Source organism: Trematomus bernacchii, unplaced genomic scaffold, assembly GCF_902827165.1.
Source record: "Trematomus bernacchii unplaced genomic scaffold, fTreBer1.1, whole genome shotgun sequence".
Classification (NCBI taxonomy): domain Eukaryota; kingdom Metazoa; phylum Chordata; class Actinopteri; order Perciformes; family Nototheniidae; genus Trematomus; species Trematomus bernacchii.
This window is the reverse complement of record NW_022987727.1, coordinates 14387588-14414086: the sequence shown is the minus strand read 5'-3', so window position 1 is coordinate 14414086 and position 26499 is coordinate 14387588. Positions and strand designations below refer to the sequence as shown.

Here is a 26499-nt window from a genome sequence, read left to right as displayed (position 1 = left end):
TCCGTTTTGAATGCTGTTCAATCTGTACGTATTGAGGCTAATAGTGACGTAATGTTCTGACAGTGGGAGTTCAGCCTGAGAACAGTTAGGTCAGTAGCACAAAAAGTAACCCTAGCATCCGTGACTTTGATGTAATTACCTTGCTTTAATAGAGAAATTCGCGAAAAATGTAACTTAAATTAATTCACAATAGCTTACACAGTGAAAAACGGATAATAAGATAATTACATTTCCTGCTAAAAGTCCATGTTTGGGCTCTAAAATTTGCTAGCCACCCCCACCTTGAGTCCAGCGTTGAAAAAAAGTCAAGTGGCTAAGCTAACGCGAAGCTAGGCAAACATTACTTGGCTAACCGGACGCGTTGACAGTGTTTTGCTTGTCAAGTACTTCACATTAACATCATTAATGTGAACTACCGACACTGTCAAACTGAATGTGTAAACTTGACACACCGAGCTGTGTCGTTACCTTGGCAGCCAACAGCATTGAAGGTAAAGAAAATGTTAGCTAGCTAGCTAATAAGACGGGCGGCATTAGCTTTAGCATAACATAGCTGCGCTTGGGAGTCAGCTGACAGCCTGCTGTAAGCTGCCAGCAGACCAGTGATGGATCAACTGAAAGTAAAGGATCGCATATTGGAAAACATATCCCTGTCTGTGAAGAAGGTAAGCGTTGTCCTTACATTTAAACATTGTCAGAGAATTACATTATTTTTTAAATGAGTTACTGTAGCAAACATTAGGTCATCTTTTGTCTGCCCAACTTTAAGTCGTTGGGACATTACCAGCTCCCTGTTAATGGAGGGCCTTTACCTTATTGATATAATACAGTATCGAATGTTCAATTCAACCTTTAAGGGTTGTCATGTTGTTCTAGTTTTCCCTCTTGACCATTGGGAACAATAGTGGCATATAGCCCTTGTGTTTGCTAACTGCGGCATGTGTTGTAAACACACCTGCAACTATATCGGGGGACAGTATCTTGCAACATAAGGGTGAGCAGGAAGATATTTGCTTCTATTTTCCATTGAAGTTTGAAAACATTATAGATGTTCTTTCCCCAGCTATGCCTGATGTTGTGAAACTACCTGTCTCATAACCTGATAGGCAACATTGTATTGTCTTCCTGCTCTCCCTGTAATGTTGTAGATTTAAAACTATGTGCATTTTAGTTATTAGTTTTGCATTGTCTTTCTTTAACTCAGTTCTAGTACACCAGTGTTTAATGCAATACGCCCAGTACTTTGACCTACTTCCTTAACTCCTATTTGTCTAATACATTATTATTTGGTTACACAAGGATTCAAGTACGGTGAAAAGTACTCCGGTGTGAACGCGGCTAAGAATCGTTTATTGTCATTCGTTGACCAAAAATAATGCAGATGTAGGGTATTTACAAAACAGGAACAGTGGTGCAGCACAGTATCTCTGTTGTACTGCATAAGGACCGTGAAAGTAGTGGAAATGGTATGTCTCAAGCTCCCAAGAAAGTGTTACCTCAACAAACATTGCTCTGTCACGTGGAGATAGTCACAAGATATAAATTGTCTTTCTTCGGGGGCACAATCCTCAAAGCTATTCTGACCTATACTTGGGTGCATCAGTAGGTCTCTGCAGGAAGAGGGTGACCATGAAAACACACTTAGCATCGCATGAAATGTGACCTTTTTTTGTTGCTTTTCCTCCAGCACATTGGATTTAATATCAAACATGTTTTAAAGTGCTGAACCGTAGATACATTGACCCAAAACCTCCTTAGTCTCAGCCCGGCTTAAGTTGGATTTAGGTCAGAGACATTCCAATACTTGGCACAACATTCTTGGTTGCTTTAACTGTAAGGGCACTGTAGGATTATAAAGTCCCGAAGCATGTCATTAACCATGGAACATGTAGAAACATGCTACAATTCCTACATTGTTCATCCCACATTGAAGTGAACACCATGTCTTATCGCACTGAAGATATTTATTTTCGAGTCCAGTCTGCAGGAGTTCAGAGACAAAAGTAAAACATTCCTTGATATTAGTTTACTAATGCATTACATCCAACACATAACTTTATTGTTTGGCTTGTTTGCATTAAAGCAATTTCTTGATTTAGTAATTACCAGTTTTCCATGTTTTTGAATGTTTTTTACCTACATCCTTATCATCATCATCATCCTTATCATCATCATCATCATGCCAAGTTGGCTAACGTTTTTCATTCCCAGCTGGTTTTGGTTATATGCATAATGAATGATACAAATATTTCTATCAAGAGCCATGCCCCAAAGCAAAAATAAAACTTTATAGTCATTTAATTTTGTGATAACTTAAACCATGTACAGTTGCAGAGTTACTTTGCGGCCTGTGAAGATGAGACCCCAGCTATCCGGAATCACGACCGGGTCCTTCAGCGTCTCTGTGAACACCTGGACCATGCTCTGCTGTACGGGTAAGAGGCCAACCGCACATCAGTTACACACTGGAAAGAGTTGAGGCGCATTCTGTAAATAAGTCTTCAGTTATGGATCCTGCTCATGTCCCTCTATCTGAACCGTCACAATTTGTTATACCTTTTAGACCCATGCTTTTCAAGTTACAGTTTGGTTCAATTATTGATCTAGGTGTGGATCATTCAGAGTATATAGGGACAGAACGCAACACCACACTATAGGGGAAACAATAAGCCGCAAGTTATGCAACCAAGACCGGATATGCGTACAACATGCCTGAAGCTAGCTAAAAACATTCACTTCAGCATGTCAGCAATGGAAATAGATAGATATATACTTTATTAATCCCAAATTGGGAAATGATTTCAAATATGTTGATAAATAAATGATGATAGGACGAGCTAAATATCTAATATTGTTGGCTACGGCACTCTCAAACATGAAATTACATATGTGTTACATACTCTCAAAATGCTTTAGCTTAATTTACAGGAAAAATATTTAGCCTAAAGCTGACATGTGGACAAAATGCAAAGTGTCAGTAAGCCACAGTTTTCCCAATTCACCTACTAATGCTTCATTTTTGTCTTCTTAATGGCTCAGTTTTTCCAATCTGCAGCCTAAAAGCTAAAAGATGGGTTCTTTATCCTGTTGGTAGTGCACCACAGTGAAGCTATTAGGCATGGTGTTGTTGTTTGCTGGCAGACAAATGTGACAAGAAGGCACCATCACGTAATACAAAGGAAATTCAGAGTAATGAATTGTTTTCCACTTCAGTGTGTGCAGGACTTAATGCATTGCGCTCTGTCTCTGTTACTGTTTCTCTGTTACATTTCTGTGAATATTTATCTCTTGTGCCATCACTCTACTCAGCTTTCCCCTTTTGACATCATGCATGTGATATTATGGTCTGTTCTTCTACATTACAGCCTGCAGGACATCTCCTCAGGCTACTGGGTCCTGGTCCTTCACTTCACCAGGAAAGAGGCTGTCCGTCAGATAGATGAGCTCCAGCACATAGCAACCAACCTCGGCCGAAGTAAGACATCTCTGAAGCTCAATGGAACACACTCGCATGTACAGAACATTGGGGGGTAAGATTGGGTTGAATTTTTCAAAACAACTTGTTTTCTTTGTGCAGGCCGTGCATGGTTATACCTTGCATTGAGTGAGAGCTCTTTGGAGAGTTATCTACGCCTCTTCCAGGAGAACCACGCATTACTGCAGAAGTATTATTTCAAGTAAGTCATTCAGAAATCCTGATGTTGATGATGAGGAATTTTACAAATTGTTCCATGTAATAAGTGGAAGTTATATTGAATTTTAGGGATAACATTCTGTGGTTGTTAGATAAGTTCATAATTACAAAACATTTGTGTTGTAGGCAAGGCAATTCAAAACGCTTGAAAAAAAAAAAATTGAAACATTAAGACAGTTCCATTTAAATACATAAAAAAAATTTCATGAAAAGCCCAGAGAATAGACCTAATATCAAGCTTAAACATAAGACCGGTATACAAAATAAAAGCTACCATGCTGTGTTATATATATTGGTATTTGATTTATTAGGCAACAGAAAAGGCTTAGCCTTGATTTATAAGAGGTGAGCGTTGCAGTTTTCAGATTTATGAAGCATAAAAACTAAACGCTGCCTCTCCATGTTGAGTTTGACTCTGGGGATAGAAAGCAGACTTATTTGTAAATGTCTTCTCTTCTCTGCTAGGAATGCATTAGTCTGCAGCCATGACCACCTCACACTCTTCCTCACGCTGGTGTCCGGCCTGGAGTTCATCCGCTTTGACCTGGAGCTGGTCAGCATACAGTATAATCAATGAGAATAGAAATAGAAATGCAGATCCTACCAGCGTGTTTGTAACCTTTCTGTTTGGTCGTGCTGCTTCAGGATGTGCCCTATCTGGACGTGGCCCCCTACATGCCAGAATACTACAAACCCCATAACCTGCTGGACTTTGAGGAGCGGCTGCCCAGCTCCGACAGCCTGTCCCTGCACTCCTTCACCTCCCTCACCTCCACCAACCTGGAGTGGGACGACAGCGCCATAGCCCCCTCCAGTGAAGGTAAGCAGTAGGGGGGTCCAGAACAACGTTTTGTTAGCCTTGATGCCAATCAGAGTTTCTTAACAATACATAGCGTCTGATCTGATCATATTTACCTAAATGTGATTAAATATGTATCCAACACTTTGAAATCACTGTTGTAGCCTTCTAAATTTGTATCAATGTATTTTAACAATCTTTTCATCCAAATAGTGAAGGTCCTGATTCAGACGTTGATCAGTTTGAATTAGGGCTGCTCAATTTATCGTATTTTAATCGCAATTACGATTTTGGCTTGCAACGATTATGAAAACAACCTAATCGAAATAAAACAATTATTATTATTTTTTTTTTTTTATTGGTTTTTCAGTTAAATTATACTTGAAGTTCAGGGTAATCAACTGTTAAAAACATACTGTTCAACATTTTTTTTTCAATAAATGGATGTTTTCAAAGTAAATGGATAATCGTTTTTAATAATCGTGATATCAATTATTGATCCAAATAATCAAGATTATGATTTTTGCCATAATCGAGCAGCCCTAGTTTGAATGATCAATATGGTGTGAATAAAACTTTCAAAATGACTCTTGAAATTGACGTGACAAACTCAGCCAAAGAGAAGAGGCATCACTCTTGACAGTCCACTAAATGTTGCGTAGTGGTGGTACAGTGTGATCTATCCTTTTTCTTTTTTTTACAACCACAGGCTTGCAGACAGCACACACGGAAAACAGCCACGTTTATTTTTCGATCTGTCATAAAGTTACACTGGAATTCATTTTGAATCAGTGACAGATGATATGCCCTGGCGTCTGTGACATTTGCCCATGTAACAGCAGCTAAAATGAGAAGCTGCCAACACAATGTTTTGTACTAGACAAATACAACTAGCATGCTGAGGGGGGCAAAACCCTGTTAATGGCATGTTGAAGCAGAAGTTGGATTCATCTTTGCAGACTCTAGTGACTAAAGGAAACCAAAGAGCATTCTTATCAGATGCATCACTCACGTGCAGAGCTACAGGATGTCCTCATTGCAGCACTCGCCCAATGCTTTCCCCATCACTCTCCACAAAGCACAGAGTCAGTTCCCTGCTTTAGATTTAGTTCCCTTCCTACTTTGTTTTTTGTTTTTCATCAGTTCTGTTATTCCATATAACCATATATCATGTTATTTTTGTTTGACTATTTCTGTACCATTGTCTCTCCATCTCCTCTCTCCTGTCTCCACTACATCTCTCTCTAATGATATCAATGTTATCCTTCCTTTTTTTTTTAGATTATGATTTCGGTGACATCTTCCCCGTGCTGCAGTCATTGCCAAGTGCAGACTGGGAAGGTGGGACATTGGTCAACCACTCCCCTTACTCCCATTTGACCCCTCCCTCCCTTTTATCTGGCATGGCCATCCTGCAGTTTGTGCTTAAAGCATGCTTGGTACTCTAGTCAGAAATAAGACTAATATGTAAAGTGTAGCTAGCTAGTGCAAAAGACTGCTGTAAAATCTATATACATTTTAAGCTTTCACAGTTAGATCAACATAAAGTTAAATGAAAGAAAGGTGACATCATGCATAATAATGCTTTGACTGGTAAGTTTGGGAACGGGTGTTGTGGGAACTTATATGTGTCCTGTTCTGCATGTGTTACTCATCTGAGGAATGATCCTAACGCTGACTCTGCATTATTATTTACCACAGCAACATAAACGCCTGCCTGGTTTCTGCCTGGTACTCACCTCGTCCAGTCTGTCTCCATGACACTGTGTTATCTGTTTGTCTGGTGTATCGTTTTTATGTAAAGTCTTCTCTTCCTATGTGTATCTGGCACTGGCCTAAATTAAGCTCCACTGCTGTGAGAGGTGACATTTAAGAAATCTGCATAAGCTCACAGAGTGCACAATCCTTGTTATAACTTCAACATCTGCTTGCAATAAGTGTTATTTAACGAACACACAACTGTCTATTAAAGTATTAAGTGTGAATTATTGGTGGATAAAAATGTTATGCAATTGGAGTATCTCCACATTTGATCAATTCCATAGCTGGATCACTGAACTCACGTTGAATCAAAAGTGCTGATTACTGCAAAATATTTTATTTGAATATCTGTATGACCCATCTCTAGCTGCAGTAATTAATGCTTAACCTAGGCCTGTGCCACTGCAAAAAAGCTGCTACTTTACCCACTCGAGGTCTTCTGCAATGCGTTTGTGCCTCTGACCCTGCCAAAGAACTGCGGTGAAGGACGCTGCAGCCCCTAACATGTGTTTGTCTGTGACGCTGATGAAGAAATACACAAAGGTTTTCCAAATAATCTTGTTGGTTATCACCATTGGTGGTAAAAGCATATACAGCAATTCATATCATTCATAATAGAAACAATCCTAATCCTATATTACTTATTAACATTATCAAGTTACCAACAAGACAACGCCAACACCTCTGTGTACATCTCCTCGAACTAAATGTGGGTGACTGTTCCGTTAAGTCTTTGTGTTACTTTTCAGAGGGCGACCTGACGGACCAGGCCAGCTGCCCGCGCTCCAGCAGCTCCGATCCGCAGACGGTCATCAGCGACACCGTGGTCCTTTCTTCCGGCGGTCTGAGGATGAAGGTAATATCTCATCTAGCTCCTCACAGCCCCACCTTCAGACACAACCCCTTCAACGAGGACTCGGACACCAACACCTCAGCCGACGTCACGCCAGTGCACGTGGCCAGCAGACACAACTCCTTCACAGCTGGAGAGGACACAGAGGGCACCGGCAACGAGCTGGAGGTCATCAGGTACAGAAGCCTCAGCTTTAGTTGTTGTGTCCAGACACAAAACACCTTAAGTTTTCTTAATGTTTTCTTAGTTGAGGGCACAGAATCCCTTAAAGGGGTCCTATTATGCTTATTTTCAGGTTCATCTTTGTATTTTGTGCCTCTACTGTTACATGTTTTAATGTTTTAGGGTTAGGGTTAGTTTTTTTGTTTGTTTGTGATGTCACTATGTAACGGAAGTAAATAAAGGAGTCCAATGGAGGAGTTTCAGTCAGGGGGGGATTCTGTGGGAGAGAAACTCACTCTGGGGATTTTAACCTTTGCAGACCATTCACATGCACAAAAACCTATAGAACACAATACAGGAAAGGGACAACCCCAAAAAGCATAATAGGGCCCCTTTAATGCATTTACCTTTACTGCTTTGTAACATTTTGTGATGGTAAAATCCTACAGTTTCCATGGAGACCGTTTGCTTGAACTAGCGCTCTTGTTGCTTGTTATCTTCCCACAAAGTTGGGCTATAGATAGTAGACAAATAAGGAGAAAATAACACATAGAAGCAAGTTGGTCAGAGGAGAGAAACATTATACATTTATTATAAAATTATTTTTCCTATTTTACAGATAGCAGTATTGTATCATTTCCTCATAATTAGGCATTTCCATTTGGTTCTCCTCTTCTCAGGATGCATTTAATATTTGTGTATTTATTGCCATGAACTGGGCCATTGTGCTGTTAAGATGAGGTACCTTAGGATTTTCCCTTAATTGGTTGCTATAATATTTAGTGAGATGTTTATTTTTTTACCATCTAGAGGCTTCTTTAAAGGTGGGGTAGGTAATTTTGGAGAAACCAGCTCGAGATCGCTAGAATTTGAAAATACACAGCCGGAAAAAATCTGCCACTTCCTTACAGAGCCCCTCCTCCAACACACAGGAACGCGCACATGACCAATGAGGGCACGAGATAAGTCTGTGCACAGATGGAAGGCTGACAGGCAGGTAGGCCATCCAATTATTTTAGCCGGGCCGGCTAAAATGATTGGTCGTGCTCTTTACAGTACTACGGCTTCCACAGATGACATTTTGTTATGGATTTTTTGTCAAAGCACTTAAAATATTCATTGCTATCGGGATGTTAAGAGCATTCCATGGAATATAACAAAAAGTGTATCTCGAGCCGGTTTCTTAAACTTACCTACCCCACCTTTAAGGAAACCTTAACACAAAGTAAAGTCTTAACATAAGGTGTTTTGTGCATCTGGTCCATGGCTTGTAGTCTCACATTCTATATACAGTTAATACGTTTGTATTATAACGATGAAACCACAGCTAACCACTCTGATCTTCCAGGATGGCCAGGCGGAGGAAACCAGCCAAGAAGCGTCGAGGGAGGGGCTCCACAGATTCTCTCAGCAGCATCCACAACTCTGTATCCTCTGAGCACATGGAACTGGACCACCACCATCTGCCCTCAGAGGATGTGGAGTCACTAAACGGGACCCTGATTCAGCTGGATGCTGAGGCGGAGATGAGGAGAAGTAGGGTGGGATCAGAGGTTGTGGAGGAAGGAGAGGAGGAAGGAACGGAAGGCCTCCTACGGCTCCCGGAGATGACGGACACCTCCATGGACACCGTGGGTCAGTCCCTGCGTGATGTCATGGACCGGATAAACGGCACTCTGGATAGGGAGGATGTGTGGGAGCATCGAGAGGAGACAGAGAAGGAGAAAAGCAGTAAAGACAGCGAGAGGGGCCCCGAACCTCCTTCCCTGCAGCCCTTTCGAGAGGCATCAGAGGGCGAGCCCCCCGACCCGGCCCGAGGAGAGACGCCTCGCTCCCCTCTGCCCACAAACCACCACTTCCTGCTTGCCTCTCCTGCGCCCGCAGACTTATGCTGCTTTACCGCTGACAGTCCAGGCTCTCCTCCCACGGGTGGTGGCCACCATGACCCTGCAGAGCATCGTCAGCCGCAGAATCTTCCAGGTGGCCCTCAAGATGAAGCAGAGGCAGAAACAGCAGAAGGACAGGAGCCAGAGTTAAAGACGGAAGAAGGTACAGAAGAAGAAGAAGAAGAAAACAACAAGAATACATTTAATGAGGAGGCAGAGAGTTCTCATCCTGCTGAGTTTAAGTAAGAAACTTCTACAAAATCCTACCTCACTTCTGGCTAACAGAGAACTCACAGCTTCTAGGTTTCTTTAGTTTTTCCCTTTCAATAACACTGAACAGTTTGCATCACTAGCTCACTGCATTTAAAAAAACAAGAAAAACCTGCAACTACTTTGCACACTTTTATAATTTTGTATTCTAATTGTATCTATATTTGTTTTAAGTCGTAGTAAATTGGTCTATATATAGAATATTCTAACCTATTATTATGTTATTGTAAGTAATTAAAAATGACTTATTTTGTTGTTTAAAAGTGTGTCTAACATTATTCATATTTCAGGGTGGACAACAATCACCTGCTTCTTCTCATGATTCACGTGTTCAGGGAGAATGAGGAGCAGCTTTTCAAGGTGAAGGCAATCACAGTTGTTCTTTATTTGTTTTATAAAGAAGTTGCATCATTTGGAGGAAATTTGAATGTATGTAATGGCTCAGCTGTAATATTAACAATTGAGTGATAACAGTTAGAGAAGAGACCTGTTTAAGTCTTAAAACAAATATGTAGGTCTTTCGCACGTCTTCAAGCCATTCTTGTAAAACTCATACATGTTGCAAAATGGACACAGTGGTTTGGAGACCGTTGCTCATTGGAAGTGTTGAAAGGCTCAGTTTGCTAACTGCCTTTTTTAACTGCTTTTACTCCGCTTGTAGTAATGTATCTTATTGGTATTTCGTTAGTAGTTTCAAATCCACCATGTTTCACACGCTTAACTATTTATCTTAATTATCCTAATCAGGACGAATATTGATGTTGCTGACACTTAGTTTTCCTTTATGTTTTCAGATGTTGAGAATGAGCACAGGCCATATGGAGGGCGACCTGCAGCCCCTGTACCTGCTGCTGACGGACTGTTACATCTACCTGCTTAGGAAGGGTAAATGGCTAAAAACAACAGCAAATATTGACTTTTGCACAAACACTTGAGTCCTTTTTTTTTTTTACATATGGAAGTCCGGTTTCTATCTCTGACTTTCCTAACATTAATAGAATAAAGTTTTGATCATGACTGTAAAAACCCTGTAAATCCCCGCCGATCTGAGAGTTTCAACCATTGCAAGGGTCCTATAACATCGACACAATGTTGAAGGAAGTGGACAACACATCTCAGTAATGTTATTTTGAATGGGAAAATAATTCCCATTACATATTCTCACTGGATGACTCTTGTTTTCCTCCACAGGAGCAGCAGAGAAGCCTTACACAGTAGAAGACGCCGTTTCTTACAATGAGATGGACTATCTTTCAGTAAGTGTCCTTTAAAACTGCTTATACACACACTGTGTAAGCAGTGCTGGTACCAAAAGTGAGTCTATCCAAACCAAATAAGGCATAACAAATCTTTTAAGGTTCTTTGACATTACCAAAGATGTATGAGTTAAAGAGACCTGTTATGCTTTTTAAGTTTTCTCCTTTCCTGTAGTGTGTTATAAAGGTTTTTGTGCATGTAAGTGTATGTAAACATGTCCCAGCAGTGGCACAACATATTCATATACTGCTCCACTACCCAAACTGTCACATCATGGTTGAACCTGCAGTCTACATGATCCTCAATGTGATCCATGTTAAGTTAGAAGATTTGAACCATGTAGACTTAAGCATGACATGACAGCTGGGGTAGTGGAGCACAACGTTTTGTGTCTGATATCTTATTTGTAATGTTGTTTTACTTTAGGTGGGCCTTGACCAACAGACAGTGATGGTGGTTTGCAACAACAGAAGAAGGAAGTTCCTGTTGGACACAGCTGATGCTTCTCTGACTCTGTGAGTGAACCTGTATATCTCTGCACCTTTGTTTTAGTTTTTTGGCTCAATAAATGGTCTTATTTGCAAGCCGTAATTGTGTCAGTGTGCAAAGAACCAGCATGCATACCTCTAAAATCTCACATATGAGCCATACTAGACACTTTGGTGATTGTTAGTCTCTCCTCTGATCTCATCCAGTTCCTCTTCCTTCACTTACAGGTGTTTCTTATCCATTCTGAAGTCAGCCATGGTGAAGGGATGTCGTGAGCCTCCGTACCCCTCTGTGCTGACGGACGCTACCATGGAGAAACTGGCCCTCACTAAGTTTGTCTCCCAGGAATCTCACTGTGAGGTACAGACATGTTAAACTTGACATACACTGCATTAGCTCTTCATTATAGTTCTGTTTTTCGCAGAGAGAAAGCTGACATAAATGCAGCAATTCAACTATTAATCATAAAATACAATTACAGAGTTTTGACATAAAAGTAATTTGTTTTACTTGCTCAGAATGACAGCCTTTTGACTGAAATAGAAACTTATTTTCAAAAGAAATTAGTTATCACAAATCACAAGTAGTGTGTGCCAATGATCACACATGCACAACATCTTACAGTAATGCAATGCAGACTTTTTATTATTAACATTATATTGAAAATGAATCAAACATGTTGTTCACAGTGAGAAATACTTAAGTCTCTATAAGTCCATTTTCATATTTTACATAAAAGGAAGAACATTTTCTTCTTTTATTTAACAACCCCACTATTCTTTTGCAGACTCATAAAGAACATATACTTATTTCTTGTGTCTCCAGGCATATGAAGTGTCTATCCAGCTGTATTCCCTGGTCCACTGGGAGGATCCCATGGACATGACTCTGTCCCCCCAGGCTGGCCCACCATCTGCTGGACGGCCTGCCAGCACCAAAGAGGGGTCTCTGCAGTACCGCTCCGGAACCACCTACCTGGGCAAGGAGCTGTGGAAGAGCTGCTACCTCGTCCTCAGGTACGGGCAGCTCCTTTCAGCTGCTATCAATGTATATATCAGCTAGGTTCAATACAACATTTTGTACATTGGACTAGGGCTGCTCAATTAATCGTATTTTAATCGCAATTACGATTTTGGCTTGCAACGATTATGAGAACAACATATGACATAGGACATTAACCTTCCTGCATTGTATTAACAAGATGGAATGGGCTCACAAGAAGCATTAATGTCCAGGGTTAAAGACAAAAGTTTTGATAGTTTGGAAAATGCTCAATTGTTTTCAAGGTCAGGAATATGCTTTATTTAAATGTTTACATTTTCTCAAAACATTATTAAGCGTGAAAATGTTTGATTTAATCATAATCTTGGTTATATCTACACAAGCATGTAAACCAAAAATATTCGGGAGATAAAATGTATATGAACAGCTAATAAAATAAAGAAATTAGCATTTATCGATGTGGGAAAAAGCACACGTTCCACCGTCCGGGACGTGTTATTTACAATATCGGACAAGTAGATCTTTCAATTGACTTGTCCGATGGACAAGTGACGTTTTTCGCCCTTATTTATTGACAAATTATTGATAAATTCAGCGAACTAATTCGCAAATTGTCCGTGTCCGCCATTGTTGTGGTTTTGCTTGTCGATTCCTAAGGAAATGCATCTCGCCGCTTTCTGTACTGTTAGACGGGGCGGGACGTGTAGCACAGTGGCAGGCTTGGGAAGCAAAACTCGGTTCCGAGTAAGAACAAATAACAATTGTCCGGTACCGGGATTAATAAGAGTTGTGAGGACAGGATGCGGAGGCCGAGTCCCTATGCTCCGTATCGTGTTGCCGTATCAGCTGATCGCTTTCTACACACAGCGGATTCGCTGCCCGTTTAACAGCCTCATATTTGTCAAACTTTCTTATGTTCTTTCTCTAACACGTGATGAAGGTTATTAAGCGTTTTAGCTCCTGTGTTGTTAATATTGACTGCCATTTCCTTTATGAATTAAATCAACCTCCCTGTCTGTGTCCTCGCGCTGTCCTCACATCCCCGGACCCCCAGACTCGGAGGTGCACAGGGATGTCAGTATTGTTTATGAAGCAGGGTATAGAAAGTACATTATTGAAATGAAAATACTATTTATTTACTTTTACAAACAGTGAGCAGCTGGGCAGCTGCAGCATGTGTATTGCAGCAGGACATGTGTTGGACACACAGACTGTGTGGTTGGACTCTGTCTCACAGGCAGGTTGCAGTGTAACATCAGAGGAGACTGGGCCAGTTGTACATTCTCAAACTGCACCACTTGGAACTAACTAAACAATTATTTTTATATAATTGTATTCAATAACCGTAACAAAATTAAACCGTATGAAGTGATTTGTAAATAGGAATACAGATTTGACTTAATGTTTTCATAAATATATTTTTCTCCCAGTTTGTCATGGGACTTATTTTTACCCTCTCAAAGAACCAAAAAGAACCGGAATCAAAAAGCGTAACCGGAATCGTTAAAATCCAAACGATACCCAACCCTATGTATGATGCAGTAAAATCTTACCGTAAAAAAACATGGGAAAATGTCAAATACGATGCCGATCGATTTTTCTGGACAAGTGAAAAATGTATTCGGACAAGTAAATTGCCAAACTCACTTGTCCATGGACAAGTACTCTCTAAAAACGTTTTCTTACACTGGGGTGTAAAGACATACTATGACATTTATTTTGTGCAATTGCATTTATAGTAACTATTTAAGATATATAATCATAAAAAGGCTTAGAGGGTCTGTAAATGATTGTGTTTTGCATGCCAAAAGTGTAGGTCACATTTACCTTAATCCGTAGTATTAAGGTAAATGTATGGTTAACTATTTGACACTTCTGCTGAAGTAAAAAATGCCAACATATTTCCAGACAGACTGACTCTGTGAATGTTGTGCGTTGAGCAAAACAGTCCTGCAGATTTCCTGCCAATCTGTCCAGAGGTACACAATGTATAGCACAACACGTATAGGAGGCTGACAGTAGTCCTGCCTATTGCTATAATAAAATTGATATTTTAGTGGTTTTGAGTGGATTGTGACTGATGCTGGCATTCATCTAGTAAAGCTTAGATTGTATTATATCTATTAATAAAAACGTTATATTTATGTCATTTATGGTCTAGCTTCTGATAATACAAATAAATGCTCTATTTTCTTGCAGCAAAGGGATTCTGTACCTGTATGCAGAAAGAACTGATGTCACGCCTGTGCTGTCCGTCACTATGGGGTAAGAAGCACATAGCAGAAGGACAGTTTTTTACTAATAACACTTAAAAGGAAGTAAACACTCTGAGACATAGCTATTTACTGATATATTGTCTCGCAGAGGAGAGCACTGTGGAGGCTGCCGGCGCTCCAACAGCACGGAGCGGCCCCACGCCTTCCAGGTCATCCTGACGGAGCGCCCCCCGCTGGAGCTCATCGCCAACAACGAGCAGGACATGTCCGAGTGGATGCTGCTGCTCTGCCAGTCCGTCTCCAAAGGGGTGAGGAGCATACAACATGTGTTTAGCCAGCACGTTTTACTTTTCCAGTATTGCATGCATCACAATATCTTTTTATAGATGCAGGGGAAAAATTATGGAATGCTGATGTTCATAATGTGCAAGAAGGATCCACGGCTCAGCAAAATGTCAATAAAGATGTATTCAAGCCCTGTTTATATGCACATGATGAAATTAAATGAAAGCCTCCTCCCCTGCAGGTCATCCCTCAGGGTGTGGCCCCCACTCCCTGTATCCCATGTTGCCTGGTGATGACAGACAGGAAGCTGCTCACCTGCCATCAGGACTGTCAGACCAGCTTCTTCCGCTCGCTGGGCAGCGCCGACATCTGTGATGTCACCGCTGTCAGCGTGGAGACCGACAAGGAGTACTGCGTCATTGTGAGTGGCCATCTGCTCAAAATATATGGTTTTATATTAGACTTGTACTCATGTGTGATGCATATATGACGTACAGTTTTACCTTATCCGTTATTAAGTTTTCAGGTTCTTGTTTAGGGTGAATACATGCTGAACAGAAAAAAAACAGAAGCTCCTCCTCCTTTTTCTATATATCTAAGAGGGCATGACTGATTAACAGACAGCACAACAATTACACAGGTTTATTAGGGCTGTCCACAACAAAAAATATACGTGGCCCTTGAATCCAATTATCTTATGTTTCATTACCACATTTTCCTCCAACTGCGAAGATTGGACTGTGTGATTGGTATTTAAATCAGGTGAACTGTTGAATATCCAACTGTTTATAGTACTGATATTATTTCCTGTTGTTAGGACTTTTAATGTGGGTCTTTCCCATTTGTCCCTCTGTAGGAGTTTGCCTCAGATCGGACACAGTTCCTTCCTCCCTGGGTGTTGTACTTCAGCGGCTGTGAGGAGAGAGATCGACTGATGGAGGTGTTAAGCACCACATGGAAGGCCATTTTCCAGGTGAGAGGATAGACTAGTCATTCAAATCAGTAACGCTGCATTATTTGCTGTCCAAAGAATATTTGTTTTTCAGATCTACTACTCATACATTGTCTCTGGCTGTCCTTTTAGTTGAACCCTCACGTATGTCCTCTCCACACACAGGTTGACCTCCCCCACAGAGAGGTGGTGGACCCCTCTGTGCAGAAGCGCTGCAGCGAGGCCCTCGCCCTGATGCACAGCGCCTGGCAGAGGGCAGACAGTCTGGCCCGAGGCAGAGCGCAGCGTGAACCCTGGTGCTGACAGACAAACACTCACACACTCACCTGTGGGTCGCCACTGAGACGTACTGATAAACGGTTTGCTATAGTTGCAGAAAAGATAGATTAAACTCTGGCAAACAGCCGCTGTAACCTGAGCTCAAAGCTAAAAAGATCAGACGTGGTTATTGGTCGTTGCACTGCAGCGTGAGCTTGTGATGCACCTCTGAGATACCGATCTCTATCAGAGAACTGCCTGCAGGAGTAGCAAGCATCCAGCAGATCACATCGCAGTGATGCAACAGCCAGACATTCTTAATCTAAATGAAATGAACGAAGACTAATGGATGGATACAACCGATTTTATTTGATGCTCGTGACACATATTCCTTTATAAGATAAAAGAAACATTTGACGAAGCTGAGTTTGAAGAAAGACAAGGGTCCATTACCAGCAGGTTCACTCCACAGAGAAATGTTTTCTCTTAATAAAAATGAAAAATCTGGGATTTATGTAGAGAAAGCCATATGTTAAGGGGGCAGTTGACTCTTATTTGCGACGTGGGAAAGTTCACACTCCATGCCTTGCAGACAGACAGAAAAAACGCTTTATTTTCGCACATAAATGTTTGTTTAGTGAGGGCCCGTGACCATACAGCGTCTTTTTTTTATTTAAATGGATTCCAATGAGAACAGCGCATGATGTCGGAAGCGTATGTTTTGTCCGAGTGCTCTTCTGTCAAATGGAAACTATCATAAGTTTCATAAGAGACCGTAAAGCCCATTGGTTGGAGCAGAAACAAACATTGTGAACAAATATATAGTAGCACAAACGGATGATGAAATCCATGCTTGTCGGTCAACAGCTGCGACCCCTTTTTTGACATATCGTTGTCATAGAAACAATAAAAAAGCGCAGGGAGTGTTTTATTGTTGAAACGCTGGGAACGTCCGCTGCCAGCGATTTTCCGCAAGAAAAAGGCGCTATGGGGACACGTGCCCTACAAGATGTGCTACTAAAGTACAAAATAGAGCAAAAAACAGTGCTGTGTAGCATCAACGCATACTCACTGATGGTTTCTAATACTCCGTTTTGGTTTGTCTGCGGGCACATACCTCTACACTGAATTATTGCCACATAAGCTCGAGAGGAGGAGGATCTCAATATGAAGGATATCTTTATATTTAGCTGTTTCACTGTGCATGACATGCTCGTGTCGTCTATCTGAACTCTTGCTAAACCAATTTAAAGATTTTTTTAAAATCAGGAAATGCAACAGACTTGCCTTTTTCTCCACTCTGTAGAGACGAGCGGAGGCTTCCATGCAGACTTGCACATTGTGTTCGCTGTTGTTTTTCACAACAGTACCAGTTGTGGTTATGTGTTAGTATCATAACATGCTTTAATTTCCATTGTAGAGAAAGTGGGAAGTGTTACTAAATTATTTAATTCATAGCGGACATTTTATTGTTCCTGATATTGACGTATACCTCTCTTTTAGTGTATCGAGTAAGAAGAATGTCAGTCAGTGTGAAGAATATGTTACAGACTGAGAGCTAGGAGTTGCCTTTTGTTTAAAACGAGTGGCATCATACTGTACTGTGCAGTACGACCTGACTAGTGCTGAAAGTGCCTTTCTGCACTAGTCATTAAGACACTATTTGAGGTTTATGAAATCCTTAAATATCCTTTTAACCAAGAGCAGAGTATCATCTGTTCTTAGCAGATAAGTACTCTGTAAAATCATCTAATATTAAAGCATCACTTGGAGAAGTAATAAGAATTGAAAAAGCCTAAACCGGCCGTGATTAGGGCTGGGTAATATATCGTTATTAGATCGATATTGTGATATGACACAAGATATCATCTTACATTTCTGAGCGTAATGGTGTCTTTTCTTGGTTTTCAAGGCTGGATTTTGTTTGAGCCATACTACTATTTGCCTTAATATCCACAAAACTAAGCATTATTTAAAAATGTACAAGCACAGTCAACACTATAATATGTCCCAATATATATATCAAGGTATTTGATCAGAGATATGGTGATATTTGATTTTCTCCATATTGCCAGCCATTTCTGTGACGCTGTTGCCACAGAATGCTCATGTCAGCATCTATTTATTTTCCAGAAGGTGTAATAATGATAATTGTCCAATAAGAGGGTTTGCCTAAAATGATATTGGGTTAAGCATCTGCCTTCTACACTACCACTGATTTAGTGCCGCTGCTCTGTGTAACGGTGTGTTTCTGCTCTCATTATGAGTATGAAATCAGCATTAGGTTTCTTTTGCAATGACAATGTCACCTTTTTGGACAACCCATGTCTAAACTGTACAAAATGGCCAATTTTGTTAAAACTAAATGAAGCACTAATCATCCTTATTATCTGTTGCCTTACACTGTACAATTTGACAGACTGTGTTGGAACACTTAAACAATCATCTTTTGATTTGAGTTCTGGTTTCTTTTGAAAGTCAAGTCAAAGTATGTGCTGTATGTAGGGCTGAGTATCCAATGTTTTTAAGTACAGACATCAAGGTGTCTGTATCGAATTCTGGTCCTTATGCTCATTGTTATTTAGTTACACATTTCCTGATTTTTGCCGTTGGAATTCAGCAGGTTTGTGTCAAAAAATGTGATTCTATTCAGCCAAATATCTCCAAATAATGACCATTCTGCTATTTTTTTTCCCAAAGTTTTGAACACGCCTAGAAAAACCTTCAATTGATGCCCAGCCTTATGTCATAAATGTATGTTTGTGCAAAATGTCTTTCTCCACTACATGTTCATGTCCACATTATCAGTGCTTTAAGCCTCTCTAAGTGCTACCATTCAACTTCGGCTCTTTTACAAAGAAATCTAATCTCAGGTGAAAAAGGTACGTCACATCCGAAACCTTAGCACTCACTTTTTTTTCTATTTTGTTTCGACGCGGCGTTGTGAAGTTGTTTTGCGCACCTAAACAGACAAGGCTGCAAAGGAATATTAAATGATGGATAAGGTGGTATGTAAAAGTCCTTAATAATTCAGTGAGATCTAAAAAAGGATGTAGCTCACCAAGTGGATTATTTAAGGTATTTTTGACCAGGGAGAGTTGGACTTACTTGAATTGTTTGTTGGATTATCAATAAAAGAAATAAAGTTGTGGCCTATGAAGTGTATATAAAGAAAAAGGTTAAAGTTCGTCTTTTTGGAACAGAGGGTTTGAATGTGGGACATTGCTGGCCAATGATGGATGACATCTTCTAAGTGAAAAGCGCCTTTTCGATTTTGTTCATAAATGTATACTGCATGTAATATTTGTACATGTTTAGCGGTTTATTGAATTGTAAATAGAGCACTAATCGAATATAACATACTGTACACTCGCACATAAAAACGTGCATGTCCAGAAGGTTTTGTAATGTTAATGAATGTACAAATATACCTTTGTGATTGGAAAGCGTAACTGAATAAACTGAGATGAAAACATTGGCTCCTGTGGTGATCCGCGTGCTATAATATGTTCCAGTATCTCTGACTTTATCACTTATATTTCTGTTTTAGGTGAATCCAGGGAAGAGCTGTCAGTCAGATCAAAAGGACAGTCATGTTAGAGCAGGGATAGAAGATTCGCAGGTAAGAGAGTTGTCTATTGCAAATGGCCTTTTTTGCTATATCCATCTTAAAGGATGGTTGTCAACTTGTCAGCACAAAGAATACAAACAGAACAGCATACTGACGGTAATACATCTGTAAGAGTTGTTTTGTTGCTGATTATTGTTTACGATTCAGTATTAACCAACTTAATTCCTCACTTTCAAAGCTCAATTTCTAGCCTACATTACTTTTCTCCACATGATATTTTAAACCAATACTGATGAAAGACAGTAAGGCTAGAAGAACTTTGAATCCTTGTTTTCCAACCGAAAAAGCAAATGATTTCTCGTCGAATAAGCTATGCTTTGGGGCTGCAATTTAGGATCATTTTCATTGTCAAGCATCCGTCTATTCATTTTCAATTGATTGAATGATTGTTTGGTCTATTAAAAGTCAGGAATTGGTGAAAATAGTTTTCTTCCAAAGCCCAAGATGACAAATGTCTTGTTTTTTTTCTCACTTGAAAGATATTCAGTTTACTGTCAGAGAGGAGCAATGGTTTTTCTGCCTTTTTTTCTTAAGAAAAAGCTCAAACTGATTTGATTATAAAAATAGTCGCCGATTATTTAATTAGTTTATGACCAATCAACTAATCTTTGCAGCTGCTGTATGCTGTGCTCTTTCAGAGGTGGTTCCAGTTCCTCCCCGTCACCAGTAGAGGGCAGGTCAGATATGCAGTCCCTCTTTAAACCTTTTAACATAAGAGCGGTCTGTCTATGATAATGTACATACTATGTATGTGGTATTGATAAACTTAAAAAGGTCTAATTTTGTAGCAATTTATTATTAGCTTTCACACCATAAACTACCATTATTGAATGTTTGGTTTAGGGCTGTTTTTCATGGCTTGGACAAGGCTGTTAAGGGACAACATGACAATAACCCCAGTGAACATAGTTGGCCAATAAATGGTTTTCCGCTGAGGCTCAGTGCTCCTCTAAGCTTTACTTCTACCAAGGAAGTTCGGTTTTCAGTTTGTTTGGTGAGTTTGTCAGCAGGATAACAGAAAAACTTCCTTCACAATGTTCCTTAAACTTGTAGGGTGAAGCATGGGCCAAGAACGAACCAATACAAAATGTTTGTGGATTCGGCTCCAAGGGTGGATATACAAATGAAATTGGTACCTTTCTTATCATTGTGAGAAAAGTCATTTGGATTTGCCGGGAGGTCTGCGATTTTAAAGTGCCCTTCTAGTTCAATCGCTATTATTATTTTAAGTATATTTTCTTATTTTCTACCAAAACAAACTATTATTTTCCCCAGCTGTTTATTTTATGTCTAATCATATAGTTTTGACTTTGGAGCAAATTTTACTGTTTGGAATTCAAGTATGGAGACTTCAGCTTCTAACAATTTCTAAGGTATTTTTAAACAAAATGTAATTAATTGAGGACATATTATGCTAATTTGTAGGTTCATATTTGTATTTTTTGCCTCTACTGTGACATGTTTACATGCTTTAATGTTCAACAAGGTCTTTATTTCAACTGCTTAGAGATGTGTTGGAAATGTCCCTCCCCTTAGCCTATCACGAACAATGTGTTGGAGAGCTAGTCAAAAAGAGCGAGTGTTACATAACATAGTGACATCATGTCACTATGTTATGGAAGTAAACAAATGGCGTGTGGAGGCAGGGGGGGGAAGTGTGTTTTAGAGAACTTTGGGACTTTAGCCTTTGCAGACCATCTACATGAACTAAAACCTCAAAAACACACTACGGGAAAGGGAAAACCCCCAAAAGTATAATAGGGCCCCTTTAAAGACAGTTGAGTTAACTTTAAGACTGTTACAACTAAAGATCTTAGGTACCAGCTGTATTGAGTCCTTAGTGAAAAAGGACAATAGGTTGCACAGCATAGAGCATACAGCATGTTCACTGCCTCTGGTGTTATTGATTATCCTTTTGTAGTTGCTAGGGCAACAAGTTACTGCTGGTCTATTTCAATAACATTTTTATTATTGGAGCAGCATTAAATGTCACCTTGGGTGTACTAGTGCCGTTTCCATGGTTTCTTAGAACCATTAACTCCTTGTGTGTATTGTTTTCTCTGCGCACAACAATACAGAACTGCATCACTTACAGATCTTCATTAGAGAGAAGGGAGAGGGAAAGGTAAAGGTACATTAACTCGCAACAGGGCAACACAGTGGGGGGCAAAAGCTGACTGTGGAAAAATGCTGTGTACTGACTAGAAGAGAGTGATGTTTCAAATTGATCACTGACGCAGTACTGCAAATGGTGCATGGCCTACTATTAGTATTAACAACATATAATAGACTCATGGTCAGTGGAAAGTGTCCTCACATAATGACTCAGCAAGGGTAGATACATCAAAAATAAACACTGTCAGATAGAGAGGAAGGATTTAAGTTAAGTTGTGTCTCTTTGAGAAGTTCAAAGAAACAGATTGGGAGGATATGAAATGACAAAGAAAAAAATGCATTCATCAGCTGTGGCTGGAGGAACTGAAGGACAGTTGAATCAAAGCTATATGCTGATGATTCATTCATTCTTAAATCTTTGGCCAGGGAAAAAAAAGAAAACACATTTGACTACAAAAGCTTTTTAATGAGTTAAAACTATGAAACACCAGGCACTGCAAAGCGAGTCTCCTAATTTATAGAAATAGAAACAGTTCCCCTCTGAAATCCCACAGTTCCCTCCAGAGGGAGTTTCTCTCCCACACACTCCCTCCCCCCACTGCCTGAAACGCCACCATTGTAGTCCTTTGTTTACTCCCGTAATATAGTGACATCACTATGTCACACTTGTCCTTCTATTGGCTTGTGCTCCAACACATTGTAGGTGATAGGCTAAGGGGTGGGCCATCTTTAAGTGGTTGACCAATCACAACAGAGCCAGCCAGCCAATCAGAGCAGACTGGGCACTGGTTTCAGACAGAGGGTGAAAAGAGGTGCTGCAGCAGTATGAGAAAAATTGAAACATTTGAACATGTAAGCATGTAAACATTTCACCGTAGAGGCACAAAATACTAATACGAACCTGACAATTAGCATAATAGGGCCCCTTTAAGAAAATATTAAGATTACTTGCCGATTCAAAAAATCAGTCGAGTCAATCAAATTCATCTTTAACTTTTTTTTCTATATAATCAACCTTAATAAACATCCCTAATCATCGCTACACCCCTAATTTTGAGCGTATGTGCAGTTGTCAGGAGAAAACTGTCCCATTATGCTGTATTTGATGCATAATACTTTGAATTATCCAGACAGCAAACTGTATTTCTACCCAGTAATACCATGATACATGCCGTGCTTTCCCTCTTTTGCTCTGCTCTCCAGTTTTTCAGTTCGTAATGCAATTTTAATACCTCCCTCCTATGACTCATCTCCCTGTCTCCCTGTCAGCTGCTCTTATTTCTCCCCACTCTAATTACATCTAGCTGTGTTTTGACTGCAGCAAAGCGGTCCACTTTAAAAGGAGGTTTGGAGAAAAACAATGATGTTACCGATAGTGCAAGTGGACGTTGTCAAATAAGAGGATTTTAAGGCGTGAACAACCTCTGTCTAGTGATGCAGGAAATAAAGCTAAGAGGGGTGGAGCTTCTCCTCTAACCCTGTTAATAATGAATGTTAATTGTGTGTGCTGTTCATCTGGAAACCAATTAAATGAAATGTGCCAAACAGCTTGATTTAGATGAGAAACAAAAACAAAAAACATCAATGAGAATATTCCCCCCCACACGTTTTATATCCTGCATAATGAGCGTTAAAGAGAAAGCTAGAATTGTATTCTCCCATTCTCCGCCTCTGACTGACTATTACATTATTTATGAAGTGGGGATGTGCGCTGTGCTGCATGTCCTGATTCCCTCTGCTGAAATGCAGCTGCTGCCTGCACGCTACGTATATTACGGTATTTTACAGCTATCTGGCAGAGGAGCTTGACGGACGCAGAGATATAAGAGGGAGAGGAGAAGGGAAGAACATATTTCTGCAAATCCACACTTTAGCAGCTGATTTTCACTACAGCACAGGTATAGTATCTTTTCTCACTTGAGTATCTTTCTTTAAAGCATGTGTGTATCTGGGATTTACTTCAGTAATAAGCTCTTCAACAGTGCGATTTCATGTGAATGCTCAGCATATGTGACCGCCCACAGGACCTTTTGCCATCCTCCTCATCATGCTGAGGAAGGGAGACAGAGAGGTCCTCCTGGATCTGCACTCTGAGAGTGAAGCCCAAACCACAGATGGATATGGGAGTGTGCACAACGGGAGCTATATCCCGCCTAGATGTGTAAGCAGAATTGTACTTTTTTCCCCCATAACACTGCGGTCTGTTTTCCTTTTATCTAGGCATCACACAGATTGAAAAGAGGCTATGGACCCTGCTATCTCGCTCATCCCTTCACACCTCACTGACTTCTCTGACATGTTGCAGTGTATCTGAAATACACAGGATTACAAACTGTAGATCACTAGGGAAAAAAGGTCTTGTGAAACTCAACATTTGCTTTAAACTATCCAATTATACTGTTAAAAGCTCAGGGTTATCTTGCTGGATTATTGCAAAGTGAAGGCTGCTGAGTAATGGCACGGGGTCTTATAGGTAAAATCTAATAAAGAGCTAATTAACTGTCCATATAAAGAAGAAAGGTTTTACAAACAGAACAGTGAGTAGATTTTTTAATGTAATTATTTGCAAGCACTTTTTATTTTAATAACTTTGGATGCGTTTAGCTTTCAGCTGCAGCTGCTGACGATGATGATGATCCCATTTATATGCACTGTAATACAAAAAGTGACCAGTCGGTTCCACAGCTGGGGAATTACTTCAGAGATGGCAAAACCAAAATTGGTAGGTGAATCAGGGTCTCACATTGTATTAGTTGTCACAGGCTCAATGATGGATGACCAAGTCAGACCTGCGTTTATCCTTTTTATCTGGGTTCAGACTTCGTACTCGTGTGGGAGATTCGCTCGCGGAGGAAACGGCGAGGAAAAGGGAAGAGCGAGGTGACGGGTGAGGAGGGGGACGCAGCGCCCCCCGAGGAGAGCAGCCGCTCTGAACGCAGGAAGGCTCAGCTGGCTCAGTGGAGGGAGAAGTTTGTTCAGAATCTGGAGAGTGCTGGATTAGTCATGGAAAAGGTGCTGTAAATTTGATTATTGCTTTTAATCTTTATTCATTTTTACACATATTTTTGTTCTGAATTAGATGATTCTCATTCAAATGTTCTCTGTTCTGTTTAGGAGGAAACATCGAATGAAAAGAAAACAATACACTTCCTTAAACTTAGCGCTCCTTGGGATGTGTTGGTGTATTTCGCTGAGGAACTCTGTCTCAGAGCTCCACTGCAGGTTAGTGCTGCTGGTTAATCAATTAGGTCTAATTTGAAGATATAAAACTTAAGATTTGTATCTTGTTTGTCAGTTCACAACAATGATTAGATAGAGTGCTTTCAAATGTGTTCAGAGCATCAAGATGCGTTACCGTTCCACTTATACTGATCAATGTAAAATGTGTAAACATGTACAAGATAAATAACCATGGAATTTGTACAGAAATGATTGGTTCTCAGACTACTGACTTGAAATAGATTTCTAAACTTTGCGGCATGCTGTGGTTTGGACTGTTGGATGGCTTGTCAAAAAAATATGGTCACAATGCCATCAGCCTCAGCAAAACATGTGCATGTTTAGTGCTTAGTACTGGACATTAGAATGCTAACAAGCTAGGCTGGTACACAAGTACTCTTCGATGAAGCTCACTATGTACGTTATGTACTTTGATTGATGAGAAGTAAAAAATCTAACCCTTTTGTTGTAAAATTAACCTTAAAAACATACTGTTGGCTTCTATTCGACAACATTAGGCTGTTATTACTAAGTAAAAACAGTTTATCCTAATCCGCCGCTGTTCCCACCCCTTCCGCTTTGTTGTGAAGAGGGCAACAAATGAGATGGAGAAAATTCACACTTAACCTTTTGCCTATTATGAGTTTATTATTAGACTCACCATCCGGGTGTTTCGTATTCAAACTGACGTATGGCAAGTGTAGTTAAGGAAAAACTCAAATTGACACACAGCCTAGAATCGCAAACACACATATATACATGGTATACATATTTAACTTAAACATCAACATGGCAGCATTGAGTCAAACTTTCATTCAGCAAGCATGTTAGTTTGCTGAATTTAGCTCAAAGCTACATACAGTAGCTGCTTGCATGGATCATGAACTCTTCGTGTTGCTTTTACATCGAACACCAGTTTCTATGGTATCTGGAAGAGTCTGCCTTTCCTGAGCACGATCTACATTTCTTTTAAAACTCTGGGATCTTTATCAGTAAAATGAACTTACTTTTACCACCAGTAACCACATGTGTCACCAAATAACTGAAATGCAGCAAAAAAAAAAGTAAGATGAAATGTTTTTCATACAGAATATGTTTGGCTTTTAGGCTCAGCAAAACCTGGACCTCAACACATCTGCTCGGGTAATGAAGAGACTATGCATACCTAACATGATGATGGAGTCAGTGCCAAACAGGCCGCTGGACTATTACACATGTGCCTTTCGCAAGTCAAAGATGAACAGGTGAGTTCTAATCATCCATGGTTGATAACAGGATCGGTATGTAAAAGTTTATTTTGGCTAAATGACTGTCTCTCTTCTTCAGGTTTCTTGGCTGTGACAACCATGACACCTACTTCACGAACACGCAGAGACACCGTGTTGTGAGTATCAGGAATTCCTCTTCAGTGCACGAAATCAGTGAAATTGTTCTCTCATGAAAGGAGAATATATGTATTATTTTTAGGTGTATGAGATTCTTGCCAGAACGGTGTACGGCAAAAGGAAGAGGGCTGAGGTTGGAGTGGACAGACTTGTGAATGAAGGCGTGTACACAGCGGCTTTCCCCCTGCACGAGGTCAGAAATGATTTATCTGCTCTTTAATCGGATGGAACACTTCTGCTGCCTGTCCTCTACAATACGCATGTT

At 40.2% G+C, this 26499-nt stretch overlaps 2 protein-coding genes across 3 annotated transcripts in view; both read left to right on the top strand.

Moving 5' to 3' along the window:
• Positions 1-80: 80 nt before the first annotated feature.
• Positions 81-19364, top strand: plekhm2 (pleckstrin homology domain containing, family M (with RUN domain) member 2). 2 transcript variants are annotated; one of them, XM_034145450.1, is made up of 20 exons: positions 81-665; positions 2329-2435; positions 3366-3475; positions 3578-3677; positions 4160-4247; positions 4340-4514; positions 5775-5834; positions 7004-7283; positions 8618-9397; positions 9716-9785; positions 10220-10310; positions 10617-10681; positions 11109-11197; positions 11399-11531; positions 11997-12187; positions 14373-14438; positions 14538-14697; positions 14916-15095; positions 15531-15647; positions 15792-19364. In XM_034145450.1, the coding sequence occupies exons 1-20, from the start codon at positions 606-608 to the stop codon at positions 15927-15929; spliced, it is 3060 nt and encodes a 1019-aa protein (XP_034001341.1). In that variant the 5' UTR covers positions 81-605; the 3' UTR covers positions 15930-19364. The 2 variants fall into 2 exon arrangements, with proteins under 2 accessions (XP_034001341.1, XP_034001342.1); XM_034145451.1 differs by lacking the exon at positions 5775-5834.
• Positions 19365-23410: 4046 nt separating this feature from the next.
• The window catches only part of ano11 (anoctamin 11), a 30141-nt gene continuing 27052 nt past the window's right edge, over positions 23411-26499 (top strand). Inside the window, exons 1-8 of the mRNA XM_034145448.1 lie at positions 23411-23528; positions 23655-23791; positions 24235-24352; positions 24449-24642; positions 24745-24852; positions 25957-26093; positions 26176-26233; positions 26317-26427. Coding sequence (XP_034001339.1) covers positions 23678-23791; positions 24235-24352; positions 24449-24642; positions 24745-24852; positions 25957-26093; positions 26176-26233; positions 26317-26427 — 840 coding nt within the window. The 5' untranslated portion in view covers positions 23411-23528; positions 23655-23677. The remainder of the gene's footprint in view (positions 23529-23654; positions 23792-24234; positions 24353-24448; positions 24643-24744; positions 24853-25956; positions 26094-26175; positions 26234-26316; positions 26428-26499) is intronic.